The following is a 27,356-nucleotide window of genomic DNA, read 5'->3' as shown; positions in this document are numbered from 1 at the left end:
TGCTCCTTGTCCTTGACGCTGCTCTTGCTAGAAGGGTTTTACACTGCAACTCACCTACTTTCTATCCTCTTCTAACCCTGACCTTTGTAAACTATAATCCCTCTGGCTGGAATTTACATTATCTCCACATCTAGAAATCCTGCCCATTCTTCAAAGCCCATCTTCGATGCTTTTTTCCTTCATGGACCTCTACCCTGCTCCTTCTATGGGTCTCTGGCATTGTAATTATTAGATTTTATTATAATTTTTGCATGTGTACCCTCTCCTGAGTGCCTTTCATGGTGTCTAGCACACAATAGGGAGTAATCAACAAATATTTGATAAAAAAGAATGAATCTGTCAGCCCTCTGAATGTCTAAAGAGGGGTCTGTGCCTTTCCTACAAAATTTATCTTATTCTTCTTTGTCATGTAATGTTTTTATCAGTATTTGTCTTGTACTCCCTGCCAGACATTTCAGTCCATGAAGACAGACACTGCATTTCCCACTGTGCTGCAGACACCGTTTAATGAGTATATTTTGGGTTGAACAGAACTATGGGCTGGGAGTGTCTCCAGGTGTCCAAATCAAGCTTGACTCCAAATTCTCCCTTCTTTCCTGGTTCAGTTGCGACTCTCAGCAGATCTCAAAGCCCCCTGACCTGGTCCTAGAAATAGAGAGTAGAGACAGAGCTTCTTCGTGAGTTGTCTGAGGGTCTAGTGAGTAAATGTAAACCCCTGGGAAACCGCCCAGGGTTTCCCAGGGGCCCCACAGGCCTTGTGTTTGCTGCTAAGAGAGGTAAGGAGGTAAAGGAATAGGAACAAAACCTGGAAACGAGTAGGAGTGGGTGGTGAGGCTGGAGAGAAATAGGAAATGATGGTTTGGGGTACAACAGACAAAGTTCTATTCCAGGAGCCCAGCAATCTGGATTCTCTCTCTGGCTCTATCCCTGGCTTGGGTGAGGAAGGAAGGAAATAAATATGTGGTGCCCACTGTGTGCTTTCATGTAGGTTTTAATAAATTTCCCAACAGTCCTGCAGGAAGCTGAGGAACAGAGAGGATTGATGACTGGTCTACAGACACACAGCTAGCTCAGTGAATCTAGGAAAAAGAACACAAATTAACCTCTTACAGCCTCACTTGCCTCCTCTGGAAGATGGAAGACATCACACCGTCTTTAAGGTCCTCCCCTCCCTAACTTCTAGTAGTAGAGTATTTTGAGGACAAAAAAATCTCAACTATGGGGCAAGAGGAGAAATTAAGGAATAGGTATTTAAAAGACAGGTGAATGAGGGATATGTAGAGGACGCTGGATGATAAACCTTAGGGAAGCCCTAAGTTGGTCTCACATCGTCACAGAGGGTGAAGTCGGCCAGGGGCACAGGTGGACGGGATCCTGGCTGCAGAGCTTGTGAATTCATGTATAAATCTGGGAGAGGAAAAGCAAGCTTCTTGCAGCAGCCGGGCGGTGGGGTGCATGCCTTGTATTACCTGGCCCAGGAAGGACGCCCTTTGGCAACAATCACCGGACCCGACAGTGGCTGGGAGGGTCACAGCTGAGTGCTTAATTAGGGAGTGCGACTTCTCAAAGGAGGCCAAGCGAGGGCGGAGGGTTATTCGCCAAGTCCTCTACCTCGCGCCCCCTGGCCTCTGCAGCTTCCAGAGCCCCTGCTGATCCTCGGGGCCGGCGGGTTGGGGGTGATCTCAGCTGTAGGCCAGGGCGGTCCGACAGGAGCAGGAAGTTCGGGTGCGTGACTCCCCCAGGGAACGAACGCTGCGGCTGAAAAAGGTGCCGCCGAGGACCTTGGGCGACAGGCTGGGAAAAGGCGCATCTAAAATTTTGGGTTTCTCGGGAGGGTGTCGGGGCGAGGCCGGCGAGGGCGGGAATTTGCCCGGGGCGGAGCCAGGCGGGCGCCGGGGGCCGCGGCCGCGCCCGGAGGCGGGACACCTCATTAGCATAGCCTCCTCCCCTCCGGGGGGAGCCCTGCCCCGACTCCGCGCCGGGCCGCCGCGCTCCGCCCCGGCCGCTGGAGGGGCGCGCGGCTCCCGGCTCCCGGCTCCTGCTCCCGGCTCCGACTCCCGGCTCCCGGCCCCGGCCCTCTTTCCCGCTCGCGCCCCGCCCCGGCCTCGGCAGGCAGACGCCATCCGCCGCCTGGGCTGTGAATGAAAGGCGAGAGCCTCCGGGGCTGGCTGCAGGCGACGCGGCGACGCGGCCTCCCGGGGGGCGCTCGGCTCGCGCCGCGGAGATGTACGGTAAGGAGGGCTCTGCTCCCAGCTTGCAAACTTGCAGAGCGAACCATTGTCCCCCCGCGGGGCCGGGCGAGGCCGGCTGGGCGCTTTCTGTCGCTCTGTGTGCGCGCGTCTGTGCTGAGATGACAAAGGTGCCCCAGCCCGGGGACTCTGGGGTCCTCGGAGGTCCTTCGGGCCGGTGGTTTGCGGGCGTTGGAGCCGGTGGGCGGTGGTCCGTCGGGGGGCAGGGGCCTTGGGTGATTCGGAGCGGCTGGGTCTCCCTCTGAGCTGGGCAGACCGGGGGTGTTGGTGGAGGTGGTCGTGTGACAGCATTTGCAGAAATAACAAAAGCGGGCTGTGCTGGGCAGTAATGTGCGGGAAGCTGGGCCAGGATTGCGGGGAGACGCTCTCTGCTCGCTCCGGGCCCCGAGGATGTGGGAGGCGGCACCGGTGCCCAGCGCTGGGGAGCCAGCCAGTTCTGGGAGCCTCATCTCGCTGCCGCTGGATCAACGTGGCCGCTGCCTGCCCCTGCGCCCATGGGACCCAGGTTCCCTAACTTCCAGATTTGCCTCCGTAGTGCTGAAGGAAGGAGGCGCTGCCGGGGGTGCGGCGCAGCTGGGGGCAGTCAGCCACCCTCTGTCTGCCCCTGACCTCTCTTCCCCTCTTCCCCAACCATCCTTTCAACTGACATGCAACAGTTAGCCAGACCCTCATGATGCACTGTTATTGGTCGGGCATTCCTCTGGTTTTGGAGGCAGTGTGGGTGAAGAAAAGGGAGCGCTTTGGGTCCCACACAGCAGCTCTACTGAGTGGAGCACTGGACACCCAGACCAGTCTAGAAATCAAGTGCATTACAGAGCCGCCAGAGCTCTGAGCTGTGTGTGTGTCTGTGAGACAGAGAGAGGGAGAGAGAGAGGTGATCCCAATGGACAGAAGTCCGCCCGAACCCGGCATCTGGCAGCTACTGAGGGCCAGCAAAAGAACTGGAGCTTTACTCACCTCCCAAGCCACTGCCGGGTAGGGGCCCAGGCAACACCTGAGGGGAGAGTGTTGGGAGAAGAGCAAGTTCCCAATTAAACGCACCCCTGCGGCTGCTCAGCTGCCTTGCTGCAGACAGACTGTGAGTCACAAAGTTTGGTGGAGGCAGAGGAAGCTGAGAACATGGTGCACAGGCTCAGCAATTAGTGGGGCTCACTATTTAGAGAGAGAGGGACGTTCAGCCTTTTAATCAGTCTCTTTCCCTGCCCAGTTGGTCAAACATAGGCATTTCTGGACCGTGCTGAGACATAGGGTGGTCAGAGAGGAGTAGGATGGGAGGTGAGGTTGACCTCAGAGCTTGTTCTGCTGGCAAGTAAGAAAAGGTAACAAGGTGGTTTGTGTTTTATAAGCTGGGAGGTTGTGAAGTCTCCAGGAGAGAAAGAGTTCTGTTTTCTTACTCTCTGTTTTTCCCCGTATTCTTTTCTGCAGAGTGAGCAGCCTGAAGCTGCAGATCACTTGACAAAAGCATGTGACTGCAGGGCACCTGCAGTGGGGAAGGAGTTAGGACAGGGCCCATCAGAATGGGTAAGAATTAGGGACCCTAGTTCTGCTGGGCCACGACATTGCACTTAGTCTGAGACAGCTTGATGCCTGATTCGGGGATATCTGGGCATTGGGGGTCCTGGTCTGCCTCTGTTGTATGCAGTAAGTCAGGGAAGTGTTGGATGGTTTGGAAAGATGAATTGGGAAGCCAGCTTATCAGGCTGCTATTTTTGAATCCCACCACGGATTTTCATTTCTCTTTTGTAGTATGTTTCTATTCCTCCAGATGCAAACAGATGGTACTTACCCCCTGAATCATTCACAGAAAGATTATAATGAAGGAATCCTCTGGGCAGCTGCCTGCAGCAAAGGAGTGTCATGCCAATGCTCGATGGGAGAGTGTTATGGAGTCTAGCCTAGTGCAAAGGCTTGTCTGAGGTGTGAGAGAGCACACTCTCCAAGGGGAGGGCTCATCAGCCTGGATGTTAGTATTTTCTTGACTTTCATGAAATGAAAGGGTCCATGTGATACTTCTCTCACCAGAAGTCAATAGAGCCAAGAAAAAAAGATGGGGATAGGGAGGTTGGGAAGACATACACTCATAAGCTTCTCTCTTTTTTTATTTTGGTTTTAATATACAGTTACATGAGCAACACTGTGGTTACTAGATTCCCCCCATTATCAAGTCCCCACTACATACCCCATTACAGTCACTGTCCATCAGGGTAGTAAGATGCTGTAGAGTCACTACTTGTCTCCTCTGTGCTATACTGCCTTCCCCGTGCCCCCAGCTACATTATGTGTGCTAATCATAATGCCCCTTTTCCCCTTTTCCCTCCCCTCCCACCCATCCTCCCCAGTCCCTTTCCCTTTGGTAACTGTTAGTCCATTCTTGGGTTCTGTGAGTCTGCTGCTGTTTTGTTCCTTCAGTTTTTTCTTTGTTCTTATACTCCACAGATGAGTGAAATCATTTGGTACTTGTCTTTTTCCTCCTGGCTTATTTCACTGAGCATAATATCATAAGCTTCTTATATTGGTTCTCATTTTCTTATGTTTTCCATAAGTGAAACAAGATTTATCCAAGGTGACACAGTTAGATGGAACAGGGTGAAATGAAATGAAACCTGGAGCTTCCTAGCTCAGTGCCCTGCTACCCCATGCCTTGGGTAAATGCTCATTAGGAAAATGCCACCAAGGATTTTATTAACTGAGGGGCAATGGGGCCTCCACACAAAGCCATAAGTCACCTAAGAGCTTTGGGTAAAGGTATCCCTTTACCACCCACCTTGTGACTTGATCCATTGTGAACTCATGTCCTCAACTCCTGTTGCCCCCCATCAGCTGCCGGGCAATCCTGAGCAGATCCTCACCCTACCACTGTCCCTGAAACTCAATCTTCCTGTGTCTTCAGTCTCCTCTACCGTTTTCCTTCTATTTATGGAGGATTAGGGCCCCTTGTCTTTGCTAGAGGACACAGTGCTATCAGAGATAGAAAGAATCCTAGACCTGGGGTTAGTTCATCTCAATCCAGGAACCAGTTCCCGGTTCTATGGCCTTAGACAAGTGGGGTCATCCCTCAAAATTATATCTCAGCAGAAACTGGTGACATGCCCACCCACGTCCGAGGTCTGTGGTGAACCTCAAACCTGGGCAATGGATGTGACCATACATGTAAGAGGTCTGCACTCACAAGAAGGATTGCTCAAGAGCCTGGCTCCTTCAAGTCCTCTTAGGAGGACCTTCTTCCTTCTTTATTCCTCTCCACCAGCTCTTGAAGACACCTGTTTGCAATACCTCCCACCCTAGCTTAAACAAACAGATCACTTCGACTTCACTAGCCACTTAAGCCTTTGGACTACTTCTCTCTTACTCTTTCCCAAACTGGCTCCAGATGCCTCCTTACCACTCATTCCTAAACCCATCACTTTCTGGAAATGGCTCTCCGAAAGGATGCAGGTGACCCCAGAGTCTTGTTTATACCTATAAACACAGATTGATCAGGGACCTGGAGAAATAAAAGCACTTTGTACTAGGGTAGGAAGATTGTGGACAAATTCTCTGAAAAAATGGATTCCTATTTTTCTCTGTATTAGAATTTCCTGATTCCTCTCTCCTAGGATGGAGCCAGGCTAGTCCTGCCTAGAAGTATACCACTTACCAACTGAGGTGAGGCAGAGCTCCCTGAGAAATGCTACCCTGCAGAATGGGGGCTGCGGGCCAGAAGAGTGATTGGAAAGGATTTCCCAAGAACCGGTCTGTGTAGCCTGAGCCCACAGAAGCAAAAGCTGCCCTAATGAATCCCTCCTCATTCTCAACACATGCTTTTCTTTATGCTTTGTGCTTAAGAAGGACTGTAGGGGAAATAGCAATGGCGTTCAACTTTTTGTAAAGATTCGGTACAAGCACACTTGTGTGACTTTTGTGGAGAAAATGCAAGGTGGGACCAATGGCCCCTGAGGTGCATGCAGAAAACTCCATAGCTCCTGCTGCTCCTCATCACAGGCAACTCCTACAAAACACACACACTCTCTCTCTCTCTCTCTCTCTCTCCAACCTCCTCCCCCAAGTCTTGAGGCTCCTGCAGCCCCCACGGATGGCTTGTTCAGGCAGGAGCTGTGTGCCTTGCCGCCTTACTCACCCCCCCACCCCCTTATTCCCCAAGGTGAGTGGAGCCTGTTTTCTCTCTCTTGCTGCTCCCAGTTGAGTGAATTCAAACTGAGTTTTTTCTTGCATATAAACAAAAGTAAAAAGTTACCATCATCTTACAGAAAATCTGGAAAAGAGAAAAGGGGAAAACACCATCTACAATCCTACTCACTCAAACCAATGTCTTAAATTACGATAAAAATCACCAGTAAGATTTTTGTCCTTACCTGCTTTTTCCCTGGCCTTTCTCTTTCCTGCTGTATCCTGGCGGTGCTCCCGCCACAAACCCCTGCCCCCTCTGGCGTGATGGTGAAGGAGCACCCAAGATCCTCATAACCTGGGTTTGAACCCTGGGTCTGCCCCTAGGTAACCTTGGACCCAAGCCTTTCTGAGCCTGTTCCCTGGCTTTACAAAGACAGCAGTGCCCCCCTCACAGCAGAGATTAATCCAGATAAGAGGGATGCCCCCCTTCCCCCTTCCTTTCCTCAACTCTCTTCTCTCTGTTTCTTAATTTAAAAATGTGGGGTGCGGTGGGGCACAAAAACAAAACTAAAAGCTAATGTCCCATAAGCTTAATAACAGTGCTTTTGACACTGTTTCTTGTATCAAACAAAAGAAAAATCTAACTTGAAAAGCATCTTTTTTTTTTTCTCCTGGTGGTCAAACCCTTCAGAAAATCTGGAAAACACAGAAAACCATAAACAAATATAACTGCTTTTACTGCCATTTTTAATGGCTGTATAACAGTGCACTGAATGCAATTTTTTTTTTCTTATTGTACATTTAGGTTGCACATAAAGATTCAACATTATAATCCGAGGAAGACTACCTGATGCTCAAAGCTTTCTCTGAGTTTTGGAATATTTCTTTAGGCTGTGGCCTTTTAAATGGGTTGATCAAGACCTATAAATATTTAAAAGATTTGTTACATTGTTTTCAGTTTGTTCAATTATAATCCCACCAGCAGTTATGAGAGTACCTATCTCCCCATACTTTCAAAAACATTAAATATTGAGATTTTACCCCCAATCTTTGCTAATCTGATGGAAAAATCATATCATTTTAACATGCATTCTATATTTCTAGTCAAATTAAACACACCCTACTTTTTTAACCATTTATGTTTTAGTGAATTAGCATGAGTATGAGTGCTTTACTTACTGAGAATATTAACTGCTTGCCTGTCATTGGCTTTATGCTTTGTGTTTTGAAGAGAAATAGACATAAACTGTCAAGAGTTTGTAGAGTGCCAGAGACGGACATCATGGGGGATATATAAAAGTCCTTTCCATCAAGATTACAATTTCAGTGGGCAAAGAAGTCATAAAACATGCAGCAATGTAAGTGATACAGACAGATTCAGTAAAATTGCAGTTTTGCAAAGTGGAATGGAGTTATTCATCAAATGATCAGCAAGCAGTGTCTTGAAATGGCAGAGATCAAGTGTGAGGTGGTGCCATTGGGAGGGCTTCAGGGGACAGCAGGCAATTGTGTGGGGTTCTGAGGGCTGGTGGAGAAGGGAGAAAGGGCCTGCCATGTAGAGGCACCAGGGTGAGCAATACATGCAGGTGGGCAAAGAGAAGACCTGCCTGGGGAGTTAGGGGAGCTACTGGGTTTGTGCAGAGTTTAGGTGGAGAATTATGTGACAGAGAAGAAGATTGTCAGGATAAGGAGTTCTCACTTACCCTGTGATAGTAGAAGCCATTGAAGATTTTACACTGCCAAAGGGCTGATTTGCTCAGTTGATGTTTTAGGGAAATGAAGCTGGGGGCATCATGTAGAATGGGCAGGAGATGATGTAACAGTGAAGGAAAGCTAGGAGGAGATGGTTGTGGCAGTCACAGGTGGTGGCTTCAGGAGTGAGAAAGCTCTGAACCTGTTACAACCATACATATTCCATATTCCATATTCCATGTGCCATGGAAGATGTTTGCCTCTTTAAAAAATTAGAGTTGTTGGGGCGTGGAGTGAGGTGGAGTAAGAGAATTGAAACTGTAAGATAAATTCTAGCCGAAATAAGCAGGCGAAGAGAGGCAACAAAGAGCCAGGTAGTTTATTTGAATGCAAATTCCTGGGTGATGTTCCGCAGTCTGGCTATCACAGGCTGGGGAAGTCACACCCAGTCAGGGAGGTGGGGGCTTATAAGGGGTTAGGAGGGGGAGGAATGGGCCGGCTATCACAGGGGGCATGGAGAGGTATGATTGGCTAAAGGTGACATAATAGACACCTAGAAACTTTTTTCCTTCCAAGAGGGAGGAGGCTGACATCTGGGTCTTAGTTGGCACATCAGAAGGATGGAATTCAGGAAGAGCTGTCCCCTTTCCATATAAGGCGTGGACCTTGGGGTCTGGTCTGTTCCCCTTTTATAGTATCTCTCTGTTCTGTTTGCATGGTTTGCATGTCCTTGTTTTTCCCTCCTCCAGCCTAACAGAAACCTAAAAAAACATTCTCATGGCACATAAAATAAAGAAACAGCTATGGAAATAGTTTGTTTTGAGATAGGTGCTAAATTACTTTGAACTGAAATTTATTATAATCTAACTTGTTTTAAAGAGGATTTGGAGCATATATTTAATACCACACAAAAAAACACACCTACCCTACAATAAAGGAACAGTTTAAAGAAAATCTAAGAGTTGTACAGGGAAAAATAAAGCCAAGAATAAAATTATTTCAGGGAAAAAAAAAAGGCATACCAGCAGGCCCTGCTGCAAATTCCATTTTGAGCTTCCTGCAGGCCAGAAAAAAGGGGAAAACTCATTTGCAAGACTCATATCAGCCATGTTTTAAAAAATTCAATTGCCTAGGACAAACAACTTCTTGAGATGCTAAGATCTAAGAGAAATTCCTCCCTGAGTTCCTCCTAAAAGAGGAAATATTTCATGAATAGTGGTCTAAATTAGATTTTTCTTTTGAAAATATACTTCCCTTCATCCACCCTATATTAGTTTGTAGAGTATTAAGACTGGTTCAAATGCAAGTTTGTGCATTCTGATTCCTTGCTTTGCAATTGCTGCCGCCTCTGCTCTTGGCTTCCTTCCTGGGTCCGTAAGCCAGGACTCTCTGAGGCTCCTGCCTTGCTTCACAGCTGTGGATATTATTTCTCCTTCCACAGATGAATTTGAGTCTTCTGAGATTTGGCTTCCTGGAGAAGCCATTCCTATCTTCATACTCTGAGGAGGCCGTCCATTTTAATTCACTACACAGACGTTTATCACAATCTAATATTTCCTCGTGTGTGTCCCCCACTAGACCGTCAGCTCCGTGAAAGCAGGGAACTCATTTCTCACATTCCCTACTGCCTTTTTAGGGCATAGAGCATTGCCTGGGACAGAGTAGGTACTCAAAAACCTTGTTGAGTGAACGAATCTGGAGCTATATATCACTTTTTTAAATTTACCTCTTATAACCTCTGACCCTCTACATATTTCAGCCTTAAATGTGTTTCAAATAACAGTACAATTACTATTGCTTTGGTTTCTATTCATTGGGCATTACTATGTGCCAAACAGTATTCTAAGCACTTTTTATGTATTAACTGATTCAATCTTCCCCAAATTCTATGTGTTAGGTATTATTAGTCTCCGTGAGAGATGAGAAGATGGAGGCATTGGGAGGTTAGTAACCTGCCATGGCTACACAGTTATGTGGTAGGCTAGGATTTAAACCCAGGCATCCCAGCTCCAGAGCATGGATCCAGCCATCCTCCCATACCACTGTGCCTAGAATCTTCTGAACATTCCAGAGAATACAGGTCGTTCTTTTGCAGAGTCACTGTCCCTCGCAGACTTGCACATGTTAGTTTGGGACAAGCACCCAAGGGCAGAGGGGAGGGGTGAAGTCCTTAAGGTCCCAGCCTGGTCAACAGGGAAGCTGGGAGCTTCACTTCTGAGTTGGAGCCTCTGCCTTTTGACCTTCTTACCACCATCAGTATTTTGCTTTGTCAGAGAGAGGAAGGGTCCCTGGGGACCTAGATGAGGCTAGGTAAGTAAGTGGAGTGGGGAGAGCAGGTTGATGAGGGGGGAAGACAGAATGCAGGAGCCAGGGGTGGCCTGAAAGCCAAGCCTGGGCATGCCCCTCGGAGAGACAGCTGGGCCAGTGGCGTGGGGCTGGCACAGCCATCACACACATGCCTAGATTGGCAGCATTCTTAAAGACATGTCATTCCACAGTCAGTGGAGGAGGACAAGACTGGCGAGATGCTGTAGGAGGAGAAGCTTCCGGTTCTCTGATAGTTTGGCTGTGAATTATAACTCCTTCCCTACATCTTCAGGTCCAGCCAGTCTGGACGCAGCCATCACTGCCTCTGATGGGTGGGGTTAGGACCGAGCTGTGTGTGAGAGGGACCGTCGCCCAAGCCCCAGGTGAGTGCTTCCTAGCCATAGGACACTGGATAGTTAGTTTCTCTCTCAGAGCCCATCTCTCCCCTGTAAAATGGGGATAATTAGTCTGCCTTGTGTGTGAGGGCATCAGACAAGATGAGGTCCGAATGCATGTATTTATATTACAGGATACTGTTCCTATCAAAGGTGATATTATCACCATCTGAGCAATTCTTATGGATGCTTCTGGAGCATGACAGGCAGTCCCTGAGTACAGGATGGATATGTCAGTTCTAGACTGTCTGTTAAAATCATTAGACAGAAGGGGCTGATAGTAAGAATGTAGAACCAGAGAGCTAGTGCAATATTGGCGAGTTGGACACCTGCCCCAGTCAAGTCAGCCAGTCAGATTGGGCCCCTGAGAGGGAACAATGGGGACACTGATTATGTTGAGCTCTTGTCTCCCAGAGGATGGTATGAGTAGATTGGTGGTCTGTGACCGTGTCCGTCTCATCCCCACACTAGAAGGATGATAAAATCTCTTAGACCACAAAGAGGAGAGACACACATCTTTATCTGAGTTCCTACACTGTGCTAAATTCCTGTGCATTACCAACATGTAGCAATGGTTATTCCATGTCATTCTGTTCATCATTGTAACTCTCACAGTCCTTTTGTGTTGGTTGTTATTTCCCTGGTTGAGCTGAGAACACGGAGATTCAGAAATGCAATAATTTGCCCCAGATCATGCGGCTAGCTGAAGTCTGTCCTCTCTGTTGTCTCCTAAGCAAGCATACACAGAGCTTGGGGGTGAAATTGAAGTGCTGCTTCTGTACCTGATGGTGATTACATGTGCCCTGTGCCAAACAGCAAACTTCACTATGAGAGATTCCAAACTGAATATTAGTGGATTTTTACATAGTTTACTTGTAGCTTTCCATCTGTGCATATGCTCATCAGGCACCCATATGAACTTTTAAGCTCATTAAACTCAGCACTCTAATGCACATCCTGTGGTGTGCTATAAATCTGAGAATTAGAATTCCTGGGTTCAAATGCTGACTTTCTTATTACCCTACAGAAGGACCTAGATAAATTTAAACGTTGGGGAACCAGGAGTCTTAGATTCTTAACTTGGCAGAGCTCCACACTTCAACTATTCATAAAGACTTCCTTCCATGTCCCAGCTTTCTTTTGAGGAGGATAATACTCGAAATAACGTGTGAGGAAGAATCCCTAACTTACAGGAACATTTATAAAGACCTTGCCTGAAAATGTCTTATAGGAAGGAACTACTTGTAATAAAGTGATGCATTCCCAGCATCAACTTGCTTCCCACTGCTTGTGCAGGAGGGATGCTTCTAGAGCAGAAGGATGCTTCTAGAGTTTCTGGATTCAGATGGATGCTGAAAAAACCAGAGCTCTTCAGCCTCCTGCCAAGCCTTCTCTGTGCCCTCTCTGTACCTTCTACTTTGCTGTTATTTTTTGTCATTTACTTATCACACAAAATGTCATTTATTTCTTTACACACTAGATCTGTAAACCTCTTGAGGACACAACCTTTATCTTAATCATCTTTGTTTTTCCTAGCATCTAGTAGAGATTGTTGGTATGTGGTAAGAGTTTAGATGTTTGCATTGAACTATAAAGTAATTGTATGTGCCATTCATATATCCAGACATACAAACCCAGCAGCCTGTGTTTCTAAGGTACCAATGCTAGTGAGCTGGGGAATCTCAAAAAGAAACCCCTAGTGGCAGCAGCAGTACTTCATTGTCTTGCTGTGACTTCCCATGTTGATCATAATTCTGTGCAGAATAAAGAATATGCCAGCATATAACCATTTGACTTTTTCTCTAGACTTTGGTGGTGTTCATCATGAGAAATAGCCAGCTGGCCTACCTGCTGAGATGGTGAAGGTAGTTAGACATTGTCGTGTGTTTCCTGCTTGGTTTGAGGAGCTCAGCATAAATGTCACAATCTTTTTCTTCAAAAAGAAAGGTCACTTAGTGGTATGATTATGGGCAAATCTTTATTATTTGTTTTGATTTCCATTCATATCTCATGTGTATTCTTCTTTCACTAAACAAGAAAGATGAAAAGGCCCTTTGAGGCAAGGGCATGCAGTGTTTGTTTCTTATTGCTTGGAAACACCTGGCTGGAACGTTCTAGATAAACTGCCGTGCAGCCCTGTGCGCCTTCAGTCTCCATGCTGGAGCATGGGGGCCTGTGTGGAATAGCAGGGGAGCTAACCTTGGCTGAGGGTCATATACAGACAGAGAAGAAGAGGGAAGGAATATGAGGGTTTTCCCATTGTTTCCATCAAACTCCTGGAAGCACCCAGTCCTGAAAGCAGGCCTGGGCCCGGTGGCTGGTAAATGCAGCAAACATATCTGACTGTGTAGAAGCTCCCCGCAAAGCTATTCCACAGAACTTCTGGGAATGGCCTCTTCTCGCCCAGACGGGACTATGAGAGAAGAACAGGGCTGAGTGTTTTGGAGAAGAGTGGGCGGTGCTGGATGTTGGACAACGCTTTCCTTCTGCTTTGTCAAAGACATTCATTTCTGCACTGGGAGGGAAACTGATGGAATGGTAGCAAGATTCTCAACCTCCCTCGGATTTGACTTAACAATCCACAAACTTGGAGCATTGCCCTCTGCAAATGGCTTGGAGCAGCTGTTCAGTCCCCTGGGTGAGGGAGCAGGGGCATGGGTTGCACCCAAGCAGTTTTAAAAATCTAATGGCGATATAGACACTGTGGTCTCAGGTACTTTGTGTAACCTGGTTATGCATCCATTTCCTCATTGATAAGTGAGGATAATGATCCCTTTGTTAATTCATACAATGTCTGTCCTGGGGTCCTGTTGAACCACATGATGCAGGCTGACAAGTATGCTGGGTAGGCGTGGATAAGAGCCCTGTGCCTTCCAAGTGCTGGGTGCTATGCTTCTTGCTTTATGTATGTTCAAATTTCACAAAAATCCTGCATGGTAGGATTTTCCTTTCCCTTGTTCCATTTTCAGATAAGGGCAAATAAATTTCAGAGAAGTTAATGCTTTGTCTATGGTCGCCCAGCTCATTAAGTAGCATAGCTAAGAAAAGAATCAGGTCTGTTTTATTCCAGTGCTATTCTCTTCTGTTCCACCTGGACTCTTATTTAAAACATCGTTTTAATCGGACTATACCAATATTGAAAACTTTTGTGCACCATAGGGCACTATCAACACAGTGAAAAGGAAACCCATGAAATGGCAGAAAATATTTACAAATCATGTATCTGATAAAGGATTTCTATCCAGAATATATAAAGAATGCCTACAACTCAACAATAAAAAACTTGATTAGAAAATGAATAGACATTTCTTTTTTTTACTGAAGTATTGTTGATATACACTCATACTGGTATCAAGTATACAGTACAGTGGTTCAGCAATTATGCTTATTATTAAAACCTCTTCCCAACTAGTTTAGTTATTATCTGTCAACATAGAAAGGTACTACAGAATAATTGGCTATATTCTCCACGCTGTACTACCATCCCTGTAACCAACTTACATTATGATTGAGAATTTTTGTGCTCTTTTATCCCCCTCACCCTCCCCACCCATCCACCCTAACCCCTCGCCCATGGTAACCACCAGTCACTTCTTAGTGTCTATGAGTCTACTAATGTTTTGTTTTGTTTTCAGATTCCACGAATAAGTGAAATCATATAGTATTTGTCTTTTTCCACCAAAGCTTATTTCACTGAGGATAATACCCTCTGGGTCCATCCATGTTGCCTCATTGGCAGAATTTCTTTCCTTTTTATGTCTGGAATATATTCCATTGTGTATATGTACCACCTCTTTATCCATTCATCTATTAATGGACACTGGTTGCTTCCATAACCTGACTATTGTAAATAACGCAGCAATAAACATAGGGGTGTATATAGCTTTTCTCATCAGGGATTTGTTTTCTTTGGGTAAATTCCTAGCAGTGGAATTACTGGGTCGTATGGTATTTCAATTTTTAGTTTTTTAAGGAACCTCCATATTGCTTTCCACAGTGACTGTACCAATTTACATTCTCACCAACAGTGCAGAAGGGTTCCCTTTCCTCCATCTCCTTGCCAATACGTTATTTCTTGTCTTTTGGTTAGTGGCCATTCTGGCTAGTGTGAGGTGATAGCTCCTTGTGCTTTTGATTTGCATTTCGCTGATAATTTGATGTGGAGCATCTTTTCATGTGCCCGTTGGCCTTCTGTATTTTTTCTTTGGAAAAATGTCTGTTCAGGCCCTCCACCATTTTTTAATCAGATTATTTGTTTTTTTGGTGTTGAGGTATATGAGTTCTTTATATATTTTTGATGTTAACCCCTTATTGGATAAATTGTTTATGAGTATATTCTCCCATACTGTAGGTTGCCTTTTTATTCTGTTGATGGTGTCCTTTGCTGTACAGAAACTTTTTACTTTGATGTAATTCTGCTGGTTCAATTTTTATTTTGTTTCCCTTGCCTGAGGAGATATGTCCAGGAAAAAATTGCTCATGCTTATGTTCAAGAGATTTTTGCCTATGTTTTCTTCTAAGAGTTTTATGTTTTCATGTCTTACATTTAGGTCATTAATCCATTTTGAGTTTACTTTTGTGTGTGGAGTTAGTGATCTAGTTTCATTCTCTTGGATGTAGCTGTCCAGTTTTCCCAACACCAGTTATTGAAGAGACTGTCTTTTCCCCAGTATTTTCATGGCTCCATATATGCATGAGCTTGTATCTGGGCTCTCTATTCTGTTCCATTGATGTATGGGTCTGTTCTTGTGCCAGTACCATACTGTTTTGATTACTGTAGATTTGTAGTACATCTTGAAGTCAAGGAGTGTAACACCCCAGCTTTGTTCTTCTTTCTCAGGATTGCTTTGGGTGTTTGGGGTCTTTTGTGGTTCCCTATGAATTTTAGGATTATTTATTCTAGTTCATTGAAAAATGCCATTAGTATTTTGACAGGGATTGTATTGAATCTGTAAATTGCTTTGGGCAGGATGGCCATTTTGACCATATTAATTCTTCCTATGAACAGACATTTCTTAAGGGAAGATAGCCAAATGACCAACTATGCATGAAAAGATGTTCAACATCATTAATCATTAGGGACATGCTAGTAAAAACCACAATGATATATCACTTTACACCCATTAGAATGACTATTATCAATAAAGTGGAAAATTACAAGTGTTGACAAGGATATGGAGAAATTGGAACCCTTATGTATTGCTGGTGGGAATGTAAAATGGTGCAGCCACTATAGAAGACAGTATAGAAGTTCCTCAAAAAATTAAAAATAGAATTACCATATGATCTAGTATTTCCACTTCTGTATATATTCAAAAGAAGTGAAAGCAGGGCCTCAAAAAGATATTTGTAAATCTATAATCATGGCAGTATTATTCAGAATAGCCAAAAGTAGATACAACCCAAGTGCCCATCAACAGATAAATGTACAAACAAAATGTAGGATATACTTACCATGAAATATTATTTAGTCTTAAACAAGGATTGATCATGAGAACATTATGCTAAGTAAAATAAGTCAGTCACAAAAAGGACAAATACTGTATGATTCCACTTACATGAGGTCCCTAGAGGAATCAAATTCATAAAGACAGAAAGTAAAATAGAGGTTACCAGGGGCTAAGGGGATAGGGAATGGGAGCTGTTGTTTAATGGGTACAGAGTAGTTTTGCAAGATGAAAAAAGAGCTCTGGGAATGAGCAGTGGAGAATAGTGGCATAACAGTGTGATTGTACTTAATGACACTGAATTATACACTTAAAATGGATAAATAGGCAAATTTTATGTTATGTACATTTTACCATAACATTTAAAAAGTTTGCACACACACACAACACCATTTTCAGAGCTGATCATACCCTTTATCAAGGGCATAAATCAGGCCTGGCTGGTGGCCTAGCATTCATTAGTCACCTTATTGCTCAGGGGTGTATTTTATAAATGGAGACCCAGAAACTGACATCATCATATTCTTTGGATCTCTGGAAAACTCCTCTAACTCAAATTAATGATGTCATTAAAGTGCCATCTTTTTAAAGAAAATTTATATAAATAAAACTGAGGGCATGTCTGTTACTGCATTTTATGAAAGTCCCTGGAGGAATGATGGTCAAATTTGGAATCCATGTCAGGGATGGTTTGAGTTCATGGAAAATCTGCATTCTCCCCGGGGTGATGGGCATATCCCAAGGAGCTGGCTGTTGTCCTGAGCAGTGAAACAGGTGCCATGAGAGGTCCACCTGTTTGCCAGTGGGAAAAAATGTGCAAGACGTACTCCGCAGAAGAAAATAAATAGTGAATTCAGATGTTGGCCCAAGTGAAACACAAGCGCTGGCACCTTGAATTGCAGGCTGATTCTTGACTGAGCTACTGAGCTGCTTCTCACATCACACAACTCTTAAGTAGCCCACCTTGAGGGGAGCAGCAGGAAGCTTTATTTATTTACAAAAAAAGCTAATGCCACACCAGGGAGCCAGCCTACAATCAACACATGTGTACAAATACTAATAATGGTTATTTCTGGGTGATAGGATCACAGATGATTTTTCAATTTTCTTTTAAAACACTTTGTATTTTCCACATTTTTTATAGTGAGCATGTATTTTAATGCAGGAACGTGAATATAATTAAAAGTGTTTTTCATCTTCAAAGACCTGTGGATCATTATGTAGGATTTTCTGATTATGTTTTAGAAATGATTATGCAAGAATACATGTAAAATCAAGTCTATGATGGTAGATACTAGAAATCAGATAGTGGTTGGGTGAGGGGCTTGTATGGAAATAGAATCCGAAATGTCCTCTCTTTTTTTATTTGGTGATGACACAAGTGTATAAACAGTTGTCAAAACTCAAGGCACTGAACACTTAAGATCTGAGCATCTATTGCGTGTTAATTATATTGCAATGAGGCAGTAGGAGACCCAGGAAAAGAAGAAAACATGAAAACATGCATGCAATCTTGGGTCTGTTTTGCATTTCTGGCAGTCAGTGTGCTAGAAGACATCTAGATGCCAGCTGGCACCAGGGGCCTTACCCACAGCCTGGGACAGTCCCCCACACCCCAGTAAAATGGATTATTGGGAGCTGCTGGTCAGCGGAGCTTGCTGCTAGACGAAGTAAGTGCTGAGCAGACAGCGGAGGAAGCTGGCAAGTCCAATCCCTCACTGGCAGCTGGGAGGCTGATGATGTCGGCAGGGCAGTGGGCAGAGGGCCCATAAAGCAGGGCCATCTGGTGTAAGGCCTTCTGAGCACTGTCATTGGCACTGCTGACTCTCATGGGACTTTAAATGACAAAACAAAGCCCGGCTTTACTGGACCTCAGCACCAATGTAGGCATAGCTGATGGCTGGGCAGGGCAGGGCCGGGCGTGTGTGCATGATTGATTTTTCTGTTTCCTCTAACGGGCCTCTGTGACCTCACAGCCCACAGTGCTCTCCTTCTCCTAAGAATACATAGCCTTTAATGCCTTCGTGTGCACCTGTTTCTCAATGTGCCAGCTTGTGACCTCTCTGCACAAAGACCTCTAGCTCCCTGGCTAAAAATGGATTTTTTTTCTAATGGTACATTGAAATGAATAAATCTCCATGTCTCCTTTGCAGGCCAGAAGTTAAGTGTGAAAACCCTGAAGTCAGACAGGCCTGGGAAGGAATCCTAGCTACCCCTTGTAACAGTGTGACTTAACCATACTAAGCCTCATTTTTCTCATCTGTAAGACGGAGACAGCAGACCCTGCCTCAATAGTGTTGGGAGGATTAAATAAAAACGATGCATTACCTCTAATGACTCCTGATGCATAATGACAACTTAATGTTAGCTGATGTTGATATTAACAGGAGAGGTTGCAATACATTTTTTCTATAAACAGATCATTTTTAATGATAACACAGCAGTTACCATTAGGGTCTGCTTCAAAGGAGGCATTCTCCACTTCTCATTTAAAGGAGCTCTCCCTTTCCAGCGGCTTTCTTAGGGTCTGATTGTTGCTTCTTCCAGTGGGCAGAACCTGCTGGAGAGACTCTTTTCTTCATGCAGGTACACCCAGAATGTCCACGCACACTACAACCGCCTCACTGGAAATGGGTCTTGGCTGTGCTTGGCCTGCTGTTTACTTGGCATTTTCAGTATGGCTCAACCTAGGACTTGTTTTGCATTTTTGCAGAATTCTGATGCTTGCTCCTGATTCGGTTTTGCATATCAAGAGTGTTGCTTCTGACATTTCCCTCTGGCACCACGACCACTCAGGTCCTGGCTTTATGTTGTAGCAGCTCTGGGCATGGTGCCTGTTTTGTGCTCTGGCACCATTGCTCATGCTGTGACAGACTCTCTGATTACATATTTGGACTTTTGAATGATTGATCTTGGATTCTTAGGCTTGAGCAGTCTGCATTTTAAATCTGCTAGTCCCTCTATATATTTAAAGCACTGGCACTTGCCCCCAGTCAGGTTGGCTGCATAACAATGAAGCTTCCTCTGGTTTCTATATTTGATACTGTATGTTCACTTGGAAAGCTAGAGGTGAGTAACCCTGCTTTTTATAGGCTGCCTGGTGACTACAGTAGGAAACTGGACAAATTATGAGAATGGGGAAAGCATAAGTGTGTTGTAAATCCTAAATTCTAATTTTTAGTTCTTAACTCCAAACTTAAACCAAAACAACAGTGAAATTTCTAACACTGTATTGTTTTCATGTGATAGATTCTATTGACTGTGCTGCAGGCTCTTCAGGCAGGAATTATTTGGCTTCTTATCCGCCATAGCTTATGTGTTCTTAAAAAAAAAAGAATCAAATGCCTCAGTATGCTGAGTAGTATTCAGTATTCAGACAGATAAATTTCAGATGTAAGAATTCCCACAATGGGCTCAGAAGACCTTCCTATACATATGATCATTAATGTTTTTTCCCTGCTGCACTTGCATTTATTAGAATTCCCTAGGCTTAAAAGGTCCACAAAGTACACTTGACCCTTCAACTGGGTTTGAACTGCATAGGTCCACCTATATGTGGATTTTTTTCACTAAATATATTGGAAAAAATTTTGGGGATATGCGACAGTTTGTAAAACCATTTTCTTTTCTCTCACTTCCTTTATTATAAGAATACAGTATATAACACATATACAAACATGTTATTGCTTGTTTATATCACTAAGGCTTCCAGTCAACAGTAGGCTATCAGTAGTCATGTTTTTGGTGAATATAAAGTTATATTCAGATTTACAGCTATGCAGGGAGAGAATTAGTGTCACTAACCTCTCCTGCTGTTCAAGCATGAACTGTACGTCCTTCCCCAAATGTAACCAATACATCACTTAAACTGATAAACAAGCTTTATAAAGTGGTATGAATTAAATTATGATATTACCAACAATGCTCTGTTAATGGTCATTCTATCATCTAAGCTGCATAAAATAGACCTAGGGTCTTAGGGCCGTACTTGAAGCCCAGGGTGTCAGGGCCCCCTCAGAAGCTCACCACTGGCCTGGGGGCCGGCACTGCTTCTGATGTGGGAAGCAGTCTGTGGTTGCTCAGGTATTCACACCTGGTAAGGGCTGAGCCTCTCAAAGCAACGTGTCTGCCATGATCCATATAGAGACAAACCAGCCATGACCATTGTTGTTGTTAAATAAATGGTTCATGTAGTATTTTATGGTGCTTCTAATCCAGCAGCCATGGACTATACCACTCCTGCTCCCTGAGGGTCTCCCCACTTACCTGCTCTGTTTGAGATTCCAGTGTCTCCCTCCACTGAGCACCTGTCCAGAAAGCCACCAGTGGCGGCCTGACTGCCTTTGCCTTCTTGACAGCTCCCAGTGTTTTCCTCTCTTGACCATTTTCACTACTTGAACCCCTCTTCCGACCTCCCAAAGTGCCATGACATGGCACCCTCTGGGTCCTGGCCTCTGTCCGTGCTGACAGGCCTAGGTTGGCCCTTGCTGTGCAGATGCCGTGAGGCTCTGCCATTCCTTGTGTATGAGGGTCTGCCCTGGGAAACCCTCCACTCCTGCTGCTCTTTGGGGCCCCTCACGTGGAAGGGAGGGGGAAAGGCTGAGTGTCTCCTGTGTGTAGCCCACCTCTCCTCTGATCCCAGATGTCATCGTGTGGCTCTGGGGCGGGTGAAATCAAGCAGAAGCCTTCTGAAGCCCCTTTCCACTTCACTGTGGGCTAGAGACCGACTGTGGCCTGCCAGTCAGGTCACACACTCCCCCAGTGTGACTCCCCACACCGGTCCCACTTGCATGTGGGCACTTCTAGTCGAGGGCCTTGCATTGCTCGTCTGCCAGGGGAGCATATCCCTAGCAGCCTGGGGATTCAGACCACACCCCACCCATCCATCTGCGGCAAGTAGATACCTTCACGTTTCTAAAGCACACTATAAAGGCAACAGAGGCTATCATTTACTAGTAATGACAGTTCTCCCCTCTTGGCCCAGCTCTGAGGGCCCTTCCCTAACATTCCCGCTTCACAAACTGACCCAGAGCCTGGCCAGCTGCCTTCTCTCACAGTCCTCCCCTGGGATTCAGTTCCTTGGAGCTTTTGAAGATGCTGGTCCTGCTGCCTGGGATGCCCTCCCTTCCCGTCTCCCTCAGCGTGTCATCTCTTTCTGCAGGGAAACATCTACACTGAAATGACATGTCCACCCTCAGCAGTCCCATGCGCTGGCTGTCTGACCAAGAGCCACTTGTACTTACTTTTGCTTATGGTTGCTGAGCACATGCCGTTGCTCCAAGGGAACGGGACTGGTGTGTTCCATTTCTCATCATCTTCCCCAGGCTCTGAGGTGCTCGGGGCATTTCTGTCACGTGTCTGCATGTGGGCATGCATGAATAAATGAAATAGCTTCCAGGCCTTTAACCAGCAACTTTTCGACACACTAATTAGTCTGTCAAAATTCCAGCAAGAACCAATCTGAGCAAGTACAGAAAACTGTGTGTGTGTGTGTGTGTGTGTGTGTGTGTGTGTGTGTAAAGTCTTGGATTCCAAATCTTTGAACAGAAAATTATTCCCATTGGATCTTAGGTGGAGTTTTATCCTAAAGATAAATGAGAGAAACATGTAAAATTATATTTATTTTAAATTAAATGACTAATACATAAAACATTTCTGTTGGGGGAGGAAGTTGAAATAAAAACTAAAACTCTTTAGTCAGAGCTGTTCAAGGGAACTTTCTGCAACAATGCAAATTTCTATATCTTTGCTGTCTAATATGGTAACCACATGTGGCTGTTGAACACATAAAATGGGACTAATGTGCCCAGGGAACTGAATTTTAAATTTTATTTAATTTACATAGCCACAAGTGGGCTAGTGGCTTCCATAGTGGCCACCTCACGCCCTCATCCCCAGGCCTCCAGCCCCAGTCCCCACACCAGAGGTACCACTGCTAACCCTGTACTGTGTATCCTTACGGGTCTGTCTTCATGCGTTTACAGCCTGTGTTGTACACATACTTACATATACACCAAGTTTGCTTGGCCTCTGAGGGTTTGACATGAATGGTATGCCATACCATTATGGAGCACCTAGTGTGTACAGCCTTCTTTTTAATCGACAGCATGTTTGGAAAGCCGTCGGGGGGCAGTGCTCATAGCCCCGCATTAGTCACATCAGCTGTTGCCCTGTGTCTGTTGCATGGAGGCTCACTGGTTCATTTGGCCAGTCCCCACTGATGAACATTTAGGTTGCTTCCAAACAAAGCCACCCATCCATTCTTTTTTATTATATATTTATTTATTTTTATTTTGGTATCATTAATCTACAATTACATGAGGAACATTATGTTTACTAGACTCCCCCTATCACCAACACCCATCCATTCTTATCTGCTTCCCTGTATATACAAGCAGGTGCAAATATGGAGAGTGGGATTTCTGAGCCAAGGGGAGGAAAAATACCCATATTACCCCTGGTTTTCTCCCAGCCCTGTTTTCCTGGCCTGTGCATGCAGGATTAGGCTCCTGTGCACTGCTACCCCCTCTGTCTGAGGTGGTGCGTAGGAGCCATTATTGTTATTATTTTGTAGGAAGCTGGCAGCTGTGTTCTACTCTCATCTTTGTTCTCACTTCCTATGTGAGAAGCTGGAACTTAGATTTTATCAAACAGGCTGTGATGAACTCTGAAAATACCGGAACATTAATAACAATGTGAAGATGACAGATACAGACAGCATTCACCTGCAAGCTGATTCAGGGCAGACTTGAGGAAAACTCAGAATGTTCAGTGTATCATTTTTATCTCAAACCATGTTCACTATGCCCATCTTGGGGCACAAAAATAAGATAATTGGCTTAAAGGCTTGTAGATTTGCTAGCATTTGAATATTGGGTGTTGAGCAAGGAGTACAACAAAGATTCATTGTATGATCTGTACCAGAGTCACTTTCTAAACTAGGCAAGGAGGCCCTGGCCTTGGGAATAGCTGGGAGTCATGTAAATTAAAGTGAGAAAAGAAACCATTTTCTGTTTTGGTGGCCACAGTGTATCTTATCCAGTGCCTTTCTCCTCCTAATTTCAAAGCATGTTGAAATAAAAATTATGAAAGATTCCATACCAGATTTTCCCCCAGTGGTTACCAAAAGGCTTATGATGATTCTAAAATTCAACCCTAGAGGACTTAGTGATGGCTGAGCTGGGATAAAAAATGGAGCAGGAATGTGGTGAACAGCAGGTAACATCCTTTAAATTGGAAGTGCCCCTCCATAGCCAGTAGTGGGAATGGACCACTGTCCAACAAGTAACTAAGGAAAGGAGAACGGTGTGAACAGTGAACATGGGAGCAGGAAAGAGGAGCAGAGGCTGGGGGGGAACACACCCTGCTAATCGGGCTTACAGACAAGCAGAAGGGCGGTGGGGCGGGGTGGAGTGTAATTGCAAATACCCACACAGTGCTCATGGACATGGAAACAAAGGAGAGAATTTACTGAGGTTTGACATTCCCAACAGGTCAAGGTATTTTCTCTGCATACCCATCCTAAATCAATCATAGTTCCCACAGTGTGGGCCATACTGTGAAACCAGTTAGTCCATACCTTTCTCATTAAACACGCTATCCTAGGAAGTTTTCCGTGCTGTCACCTAGTCTTCAAAATTATGTCAGTGCGGTTTGCACTTAAATTATTTATTCGAATCCATTCCAGCCAGTCGGCCAAGTTTCACTCAGTTCCTTTGTTTACAGACGTCGTGGTGAGTGTGTCCTGTGCCTGTGACCAGTAGCCATCTGAAGAAAAGCGTGCTGATGCTGGAAGGCTCCTCTCCATTGTTTGCCCTCAAGACTTTCAGTCAGTTTTCAAGTGCATTGATTTTACTGGGCTGTTTTCAGACTCTGGTCTGATTCATCTTTCTCAGGGCTGATCCCCAACCTCACATGACCCTCTGGGGATATGACATTATTGATGCTGTCATTCCGCAGCAGTGGAATGAGCTTCTAATACAGTTTCCAGGACCAATTTGGCTGGTGAAGTGCCACTGGGGGTGGGGAGGGCTTCCCATTTTTGTCACTAGTTCTAAGCTCTGGACTTCGCCTCCCTCTCTGCCATCTGCCATGGCTCCATGCTGTTCTATTCAGGGTGTGGTCCATCCAGCCTTTCCTTTCTCTCCACTTTGCCACCTCTTGACTCTGACCCTTTTTCTCTCATGGCTTGATTCCTGCTCCTTTTCTTGATTGCATTCCTTCTTCCATTCTCTCTAAATTCAAATTCAGCTGTCCAGATGATTCTTCACTGGTCTTCCTAATACACTATTCTCATGCTCTCACACCTCCTATTTAACAAACCTCAAATAACGGTCCCCCCTCCCCACCACCACCACCACCTCCAAGCTAAAGCCCAAATCCTTACCTGAGTCAGAGCCTCTCACGGCCTTAGGACCTACAAGACTGCCTGGAACCTGCTCTCCAGCTCCACTCAGCCATTTCCTGCCCCTGAAGAGGCAAATCAGATTCTTGAGTCTTAAAAATAGTCATACCTTTTGAGTCAATTTGGAAATCTATCCTAGGGACATAACCCAGAAAATGAAAAAAGCTGGAGTGTACATACACTCATTCCAGCATTATTTCTAATAGCATGGAAGTGTAAACAAGACACATGTCAAATAATATGGAAAAAGTTCAGTAGGTGATAATAGATCTTCTCATTGGAATGTTAAGCCACATTAAAAATGGTAATTATGACAATTCAGCACCAGGAAAAATGCTTATGAAATAGGGTGAAAGGACCAGAGAGCTCACATTTATGGAGCACCTACTGTGTACCAGCTCATGTTAGGTGCTTTGCTCATCTCCACAGACAAGGAAGCCAACAGAGAGCTTTGATGACCTGTCTGACATATAGCTCATGGTCCCTGTTTTGCTCAATTCCAAAGCACATACTTTCTATGCTGTAAAATATAAAACTGTAGCTATGTTATGATACAATTCCTATTTGGAGTGACAATACTGAGAATGAATCTTTAAAAACTGTTTTCTGTATTATTTAAGCTATTCAACAGTGTTCTTGAATGTCCATGCTACACAGGTGTCAGGGGCCTACAAGGAGCTCCTGGGCAAGCTTGCGTTCCAAAACCACTTCTACATGTATCTCTTTTTCTTAACAGTTTCTTTTGCCTGAACTGCCTCCCCCCTCCCATAACTTGTGAGGCCCACATCCTTCAAGGCTCTCTCTGCCTGAGTTCTACCTCCCCCAAGAAGTCTTCCTTAACTAACCCAGTCTAAGAGCATGTACTCTCCTTGAGCACTGTAATACATGAAGCTTTCCTTAAGAAACATCAATATGTGCTGGCCAGCTTATATTGTATTTATTTGTGGGGACTTTTCTCTCCAACTAGACTGTAGGAGCCCCCAAAGCCAGACCTGTGTCTTATTAACACTTCATATCCCTAGGAAGCGCTTGGCCTAGGGGGATCCCATAATAGATGCTCCATATCGGGGTTGGCAACTTTATTTCTCCCTCCAGTTGTAGTCAACCTAGTGCTGAGCTGACTGGTTGCTCAAAGGGGTGGTGAAGAGCCTTTGTCTGATGCTGGCTCTTGTGTCCCTGTGGACAGGTCAGAGTCCTGTGTTCCAGGGGTCCCTGCCAGTTACCACCTCCACTCAAAGGAAGTGTTTTTGCCTTAGTTTTATGCCAACTTTCAAAAAAATTCTTATTTTGGGGATAGATTTATGGGTAATTGCAAAGAAATGTTCAAAGAGTGCCTGTATACCCCTCACCCAGCCTCCCCCAATTTAATATCTTGCATAACTCTAGTTCAGTATCAGTACCAGGAAACTGACATTGGCATAATCCACAGAGGTGGTTCAGATCTCATCATCGATTATTCATATCTTTTTAAAAAATAACCTATCTTAGAAATTATCCTTATTTACTTGGGCACATTTTCCTCATACCCCTGCCTAATGTATTTACTCTCACTTCAAATTTGTATGCATACCATTGTTCTGAAGTCAGAGAGCCTCCCTTACTCTGTTCCTGTCTCTTTTCCTTGCTCCCTGTGTGATCTTGGGCAAATTAACTAACCTCTCTGAGCTTTGGTTTTCTCATCTGAAAAGTGGCAAAACTAACCTCATGGGATTTTTTTTTTTTAGTGTAAAGTGCTTAAGGTAGGCATATAATATGATAGGTACTCAGGAAATGTCAGTTTTCTTTCCACCCTTTCACTACATGGACAGCACACTTTTCTCACAATTCAATGGAATCCTTCTCTTTTAAATAATTTAAATTGGTCTCCTTAGACATTTTCCCATCCCATCTCAGTTACCTCAGCACTCTCGCTCTGTGTATATGTAATATTTAATTAGTATGATTCTGATTAACTCCATGTTCCTGTCAAATATACAGTTAACCTTTGAACAACACAGGAGCTAGGGGTGCTGACCCCCTACACATTAGAAAATCTGCATATTACTTTTAAAACTGAACTACTAATAACCCACTGGACTGAAAGCCTTACCAATAACATAAACAGTTGATTAACATATTTTGTATGTTACATGTATTATATACTGTATTCTCATAATAAAGCTGGAGAAAAGAAAATGTTATTAAGAAAGTCATAAGGAAGAGAAAATACGTTTACAGTGCAGTACTATATTTATTGAAAAAAATCCACATGTAAGTGGACCTGCACAATTCAAACCCATGTTGTTAACTATTCTCATTTCTGTTTTTACCTATCAACAACAGAAGGTATGTGGGGACAGAGAATTCAGTGCTTTAATTTCTACAAGTCAATATATTGGATAACAGCCTAGGTTTGGTGCCATCTCTAAAATAAGGATAATTGTGTGAACCTCAGAGACTTTTTGTAAAGATTAAATGAAAAATGCAGGTGAAACACTTAGCATAGTGCCTGGCACAAGCTTAAAACCTGGTCGCTGCTGTGGGCCACAGTGACAGCCTCTTAGTTGTATTTCTCCTCCGAGCTCTGTCCTTGGGGATCTGATATGTGCCTACCTGGATTTGGATTTAGATTTGTAACAGTTATTTGTGCTCACACTCTAAGTATAAAATAAAACCAAAAGACTTTAAGGGCCATTCTTGCTCTGCAATGCCATTTTATTCTATTCTGCCTTCCCTCTCCCAAGTTGGGAAAGAGACTTTAGTAAGCACTATTATG

General features: G+C 44.6%; 1 protein-coding gene across 6 annotated transcripts in view; it reads left to right on the top strand.

The window, feature by feature from the left end:
• Window positions 1-2,065: 2,065 nt before the first annotated feature.
• EFR3B (EFR3 homolog B) overlaps window positions 2,066-27,356 on the top strand; it is a 77,775-nt gene continuing 52,484 nt past the window's right edge. For 2 of the 6 annotated variants that reach the window (XM_036881748.2, XM_036881747.2), the window contains exon 1: window positions 10,716-10,738. Coding sequence is in view for 1 of the 6 variants with exons in the window: in XM_036881750.2 (XP_036737645.2) it covers window positions 2,225-2,231 (7 nt within the window). In the remaining 5 variants the exon portion in view is untranslated. Of the gene's footprint in view, window positions 2,232-3,674; window positions 3,771-4,014; window positions 4,213-10,715; window positions 10,739-27,356 lie in introns of those variants that run through there. The other 4 variants (XM_036881751.2, XM_036881752.2, XM_036881750.2 and 1 more) reach the window with 4 other exon arrangements.

The sequence above is a fragment of the Manis pentadactyla genome, chromosome 2 (genome assembly GCF_030020395.1).
Source record: "Manis pentadactyla isolate mManPen7 chromosome 2, mManPen7.hap1, whole genome shotgun sequence".
Taxonomy (NCBI): Eukaryota; Metazoa; Chordata; class Mammalia; order Pholidota; family Manidae; genus Manis; species Manis pentadactyla.
Note: the sequence above shows the minus strand (reverse complement) of the source record. Positions and strands in the feature narration are given on the sequence as shown.